The sequence below is a fragment of the Dipteris shenzhenensis genome, chromosome 21 (assembly GCF_047967505.1).
Source record: "Dipteris shenzhenensis isolate YYH24624 ecotype China chromosome 21, Dip_SZ_1.0, whole genome shotgun sequence".
Lineage (NCBI taxonomy): Eukaryota > Viridiplantae > Streptophyta > Polypodiopsida > Gleicheniales > Dipteridaceae > Dipteris > Dipteris shenzhenensis.
Window position 1 is genome coordinate 24,548,829 of NC_141616.1, and position 5,078 is coordinate 24,553,906.

A 5,078-nucleotide genomic window follows, 5' to 3' on the forward strand; every position below is an offset into this window, starting at 1 on the left:
GAAACAAGGTTTCTGTATTTATTAGAGTTTGAATCCCATTATGATCTATTAGACCATGTCTCCAACTCTAATAAAAGAGATCATGAAAAGTTACTTCTTTACCTAATAAAAGAGACACTAATAAAAGTATTATTATTCAACCCCAAGAATCACTACTAAAACTCCTAAATAAAGTTGGCATTCAAGAGGTTATTTAAAACTCCTATTTATTTATGTTTTTTAGATTGAAAAATCATTTATATATGAAGAATTTTGTGTATTTTTTGACGTAAAGACCCCATTATTTTGAATGACCCTTTGTGAATATTTTTAGTGAAAGATAAGTTAATGAAATATGAGAGAGAGAGAGAGAGAGTAGTCTTAAGGTAGCCATCCTTCTTGGAGGATAGGTGGATTTTGGTAGCCATCCTTCTTGGAGGATAGGTGTAAAATCCATCCATTCACATTTGTGGCATACCCAAGAGGGAAAAAGACAAAGAAAAAGGGGAGGTAAGGGAGTACATGGATAACAAATGGCTTGAAGTACTTTTAATCAATTAAAAGCCACATTAAGAAATGGCTTGTAAGCTGATTTTCTCCTTCAACCTGAAGAAGAAGGAGCTGCATAACTTGCATGCATGCATCCATCCAGGCAGCTTCTTCTTCCATGGCAGCTAACACCAGCTTCACCATGGAAAAATTTGCATCCACGCAGTGAGCTCAAAAGACGTAACTAGCTTATCCACGGAAGCCGGCTTTATCGTCAGTAGCAAGTGCATACGCACATCACGGATAACGATTCACAACGACTCCGTCGTGGCCAGCTTCTCGGCTCATCGATCTGAGTGAGGAGTAGCGTAGAGAACGAGAGACTGCGCAGCGACAAGTTGCCAGACAGTCACGCATATTTTACGTAATCCTTGCAACCCACATGAGACAGATCGCCAGAAAGTAAAACACAGACATCAGCTGAGAGTACTGCAAGAGCGGTAGTAAGATCTCTGTAAGATCTGGCTGAACTGCGTATTTTTTGCTAGAAAGATGACGAACGTGTTTAAGTAAGCCTTGCAAAACCTCTATGGATTGTAAAAGATACACAGATAGTGGCTGAGCTGCTGCTGCAGGAGCTGGAAGTAGAGTTCGTTGCGCTGCTGCTGTAGTGCTACAAAAATCAACATCTTCGTTACGCAAGCCTTGCAAACCCTCCACGGATTGGCAGAAACTACACACATTTGAGTTACGCTTCTGCTTAGTTTTGGCTGTAGAAGTGCTGGAAAAACTACAAATGCCTGTGCATAGGTGCAAATCACAAAGATTGCCAAAACATACACAGAATGTGCTACTGCGCATTCGGTTTCCAGATTTGCTCTTTTGCTTGCTACGAGATAGAGTGCCTTCTCCTCCTCACCATCGACATGTTCGTATTCTCTGCTTGCAGCGGTGCACTGCTCACCGAACTGCCTGAGGCCGAGCTCTTTGATATATCAGAATCCTTGCTCCCAGAGGAATTGTTCTTCACAGACAATAATCTTTTAAGGATCCTCCTAGAGTTTGACAAGAGATTCCTTGCCCTGGATTGCTTTGACACTTCCTGCTGCATGGTGATCCTCTTTTCTCTCTGTGCTTCTGCTATCTTTCGTTTCATTTCAGCCAAATCTCCTTTGAGAGCATCGAAGTCTTGGTGCACCAAATCCCATTCTTCTTCGTGCAGCTGTGCTTGGATGCCATCCTCGTGGGGATGCTGAGGACTGTCTTCTTGTGGCATCAAAGCCTTTATGCTGCCTGGTATTTCATTCAGAAGCAAGCCACTCGTCATAGCAGTTCTTACCTGCTCGAAAAAGAGAACCTGAACCACCACCCTTAGGGGTAGGCGCTCGTTCTGTGCAGCATGGGTGCAAGCATCCATTGACAGTTTCTTGCAATCCAATAGTCGGCACAGCCTCTTTTTCTCGCTCTTTGTGAGTGCTGGATGCTCCTGCCAAAAGAAAAAACAACTATAATTAGTTGGGCTCACAAATATATTGAACTACCAAGCTCAGCTGTACGACTCTTCTGAGCGCACTACTGATTCATATGCGTACTTTAGTCTTACCTTCAAGTAAATGTCGATCGCCCTGTAAAGGCCGTCGTGCACAGGACGAGAAAAATCAGGGACGGATTCGGCAAGGGCCATAAATTTTGCCAAAGGGAGATTCGAGTCACGAGCTATCTCAGCCAAATAGCCATCTATGAGCTTTGCAACTAGAAGTTTGGAGCTATGAGAGGTGGAGCTCTGACTTTCCAGGAAATCCAATTGATCCGCGGAGCGAGACCTGCGCTTCTCGCAAGATTGATGCCCTCTAAGAGGACTACAAGGAAGACTGTGATCTTGCATAGTAAAATACTCAACAATACGCTGCACTAGGTCAACATCATAGAGGGAATCGTTTGCATATGAGAGCGATGGCATTAAGAGATCATTTAGGGAGGCCTCTTCCAGCTGCAATCCTATCCTCCTTGCAAGCTCCATCTTTGAAGAAGTTGCTGCACCTAAGATAGTTGCTGCCTTGAGCAACCTTAACAGAAAGCTACAGGAACATGAACCCTTTTCAGGGGGCAAGAGACTCACAATTGTCTCCAGAAGCAATTTGTGCTTGCCAGCTGTCTCTACGTAATCATTAACACCGGCACTTCCACCCCGACCTGTTTCTACCAAATGCTGATCCTTAGAAACCCCTGGCAATCGTCTGTAGGCATAAACTCTTAGCGCTTCACCAATCAGTTCATGAGACATCCTTCCTTTGGATTTAATAGCAACCATAACCCGCCAGTACAGGTCAATCTCTAAATCACTGATGTCTTCTACCCACCAATCTTTGGGAGCGATGGAATTTCGCGAGTGACTCCGTATTCCATTCCATGGAGGACTGTTGGTGCCACAGGCAGCAGAGATTTCGTTCAAACGGGTGTATGTGAACGACCACTCTACTTTTGTAGGATCCACTGAGGTCTTAGACGCTATGGAGTCGATGCAACGACTCACCATTTTCAGATCCTGTGACCACGGCAGCAATGACTTGGTGGTTTTCAATGCTATAATCGAGTCCTTCCAGCTTCTGAAAATACTGGAATTCAGAAAGACTTCAAGCTTGAAGATGAGATTCCCCTTGTCAATGTTCTCTGTCATCCCAAGATAATCAGCGGCACACCGGACACTTAAAACATTGTAGGCATTTAGTGTGACAGTGATCCCGTAACAAAACTTGGCACAAACTTCAAAGGCTTCCACGCCCCCTGGGATATCCTTGATTTTGATGACATCATCACGAACGTCTGCCACTAATCGTTGTAACCGACCACATTTGGATAGCAGAGGAAACTGCACCGTAGGGCAAGAGCGTCAGATCAAATTAAACTTCACAACAACTAATAGCTCATGCACTTTGTGTGTGTTCTCTGCAAACAAAGATTCGATGCCCCTCTTTAAACACCTTCTTTGGTCGCTCTAGAATGCAGAATTCCTGACTCTTTGCAGCAGACTTTCCAGAGAGTAGGACAATAGCAAAGTATAATCTACTCTACTTCTAGATCTTGAAAAAGGCTGCCCGCTGTACTCAGTACGTCCAACGCTGATCGAGCGGTGTGTGGCCTACTCTCAATGAAACTATGCGACCTAAAGTTACACGATTGCCTCTTCCATTAGCACCCCGCATCCCAGAGTCATTATGCGAAGGTTAAAACCTTACCAACTCCATGTATGCATATTGACAAGGAAGCAAAAAAGTAAAGCAACTGATTCCAGACCTTATGCATGTAAAACTTTGTGTCTTCTACTTGAAAGACGACATCACTAGCAAGTTCAGTAGCCAATGTCCTGCACAAAACAACAACCATGAATTAGTTGAAAGAAATTTTGCTGAGTACCGTTTAGCACGATAAGCAAGGACTATCTTTTGTGCACTAACTTTCCACTTGAGAATATTATTTAGTATTGTACCGTAAACTCTTACAGTACTATGATCAGCCCGAAAACGCGTCCAGATAGTTTCTATGTCCCTCAAAGGCAGGACCATACAAATTGTGATGGGCATCTCGAAGGAAGCCTGTTGTGTTAGAAGCTAAAACTCAGATTCGGGATTTTGCTACTTGCAACCTCGTGGAGAGCTAGGCTACACCATACAGTTGTGATGGGCATCTCGAAGGAAGGCTGTTGTGTTAGACGTTAAAACTCAGATTCGGGATTTCGCGAGTAGCAGCCTCGTAGAGAGCTAGACATTGCGAAATGCCCAGAAATTCGATACATTACTTGTGTAGACGCAGTCTGCTTAAATTTATGGCAACTATCGGAGGATGCTAATCCTCCAGCCTAGAGTTTTGCCGCATTATCTACATCTATTAGAAAGGAAAAATACTGTAAAAGGGCCGAAGTTTGGGAAAGGAAGCAAAGAAGACTCACGTGGTGTTGCCATCAGCCCGGAATATGTCTGCCTTGGACCCCAGTTTCATGTACTTCATTGTTGCAGCTACTGGATTGAAACGTTTAGAAAACTGGCGCAATCTGCGAAATTGCTACGACTCTCCCATAATGTTTTCACAACTGGATATCATCCCTTGTTTGTATTCTTGGCCAAAACGCTCTCTGCACAGTATCGAAGAGCAAAATAAGGCTCAAAAGGGTATCACGTAACACTTACACGCTCCATAACCTGTGCAGTGCGTAGTTCAGACATCTTCTGCAGGATGATTTCTTCTAATTAGACCCATGAAGAGGCTCCAAAGCCAAAAGGCTATCCAAAAAAACGAAGAAGTACTCCTTAAGGGAACACGAATATTATCCAAAACAGAGCCGCAAGATATCCCCTTCTTACTTCCGATTGCGGTGAATGCGAGAATGAATGACTACAAAGCTTCCTGGAGAGTTAGCACTAGACTCAGTTACGGGCAACATGAAAGCATCACTTCGGCGGAGGTCAGAGGATCTCGGCGACGTACAAAAAATGAAATCTCACGAGAATTCCACTGTCACACAAGCAATGTCAATCGGCGGAAAGGAAAGGACGAAGCTCTAGCCCCAAGAGTAATAAGTATTGCTCAAGATGAACATGTGAAGTGCAAAGTTC

General features: G+C 43.8%; 1 protein-coding gene across 2 annotated transcripts; it reads right to left on the minus strand.

Annotated features, from left to right (window-relative positions):
• Nucleotides 1–509: 509 nt before the first annotated feature.
• On the minus strand, nt 510–4,591 carry LOC147888669 (BTB/POZ domain-containing protein At1g67900-like). Of its 2 annotated transcripts, none has more exons than XM_087392423.1 (4): nt 4,415–4,591; nt 3,763–3,832; nt 2,072–3,337; nt 510–1,954 (listed from the first exon to the last, which is right to left on the minus strand). In XM_087392423.1, the coding sequence occupies exons 1-4, from the start codon at nt 4,471–4,473 to the stop codon at nt 1,358–1,360; spliced, it is 1,992 nt and encodes a 663-aa protein (XP_087248549.1). In that variant the 5' UTR covers nt 4,474–4,591; the 3' UTR covers nt 510–1,357. The 2 variants fall into 2 exon arrangements, with proteins under 2 accessions (XP_087248549.1, XP_087248550.1); XM_087392424.1 differs by lacking the exon at nt 4,415–4,591 and adding an exon at nt 3,956–4,060.
• Between the last annotated feature and the right edge of the window lie 487 nt (nt 4,592–5,078).

Bases quoted from the DNA above. Each gene is read 5' to 3' on its own strand.
- LOC147888669 (XM_087392423.1), bottom strand. From the start codon at position 4,473: ATGAAGTACATGAAACTGGGGTCCAAGGCAGACATATTCCGGGCTGAT. The intron at 3,338-3,762 runs GTCTGGAATCAG...CCTACGGTGCAG, and splicing joins CAAAGTTTTACATGCATAAG to TTTCCTCTGCTATCCAAATG. The intron at 1,955-2,071 runs GTAAGACTAAAG...TTCTTTTGGCAG, and splicing joins CGATCGACATTTACTTGAAG to GAGCATCCAGCACTCACAAA.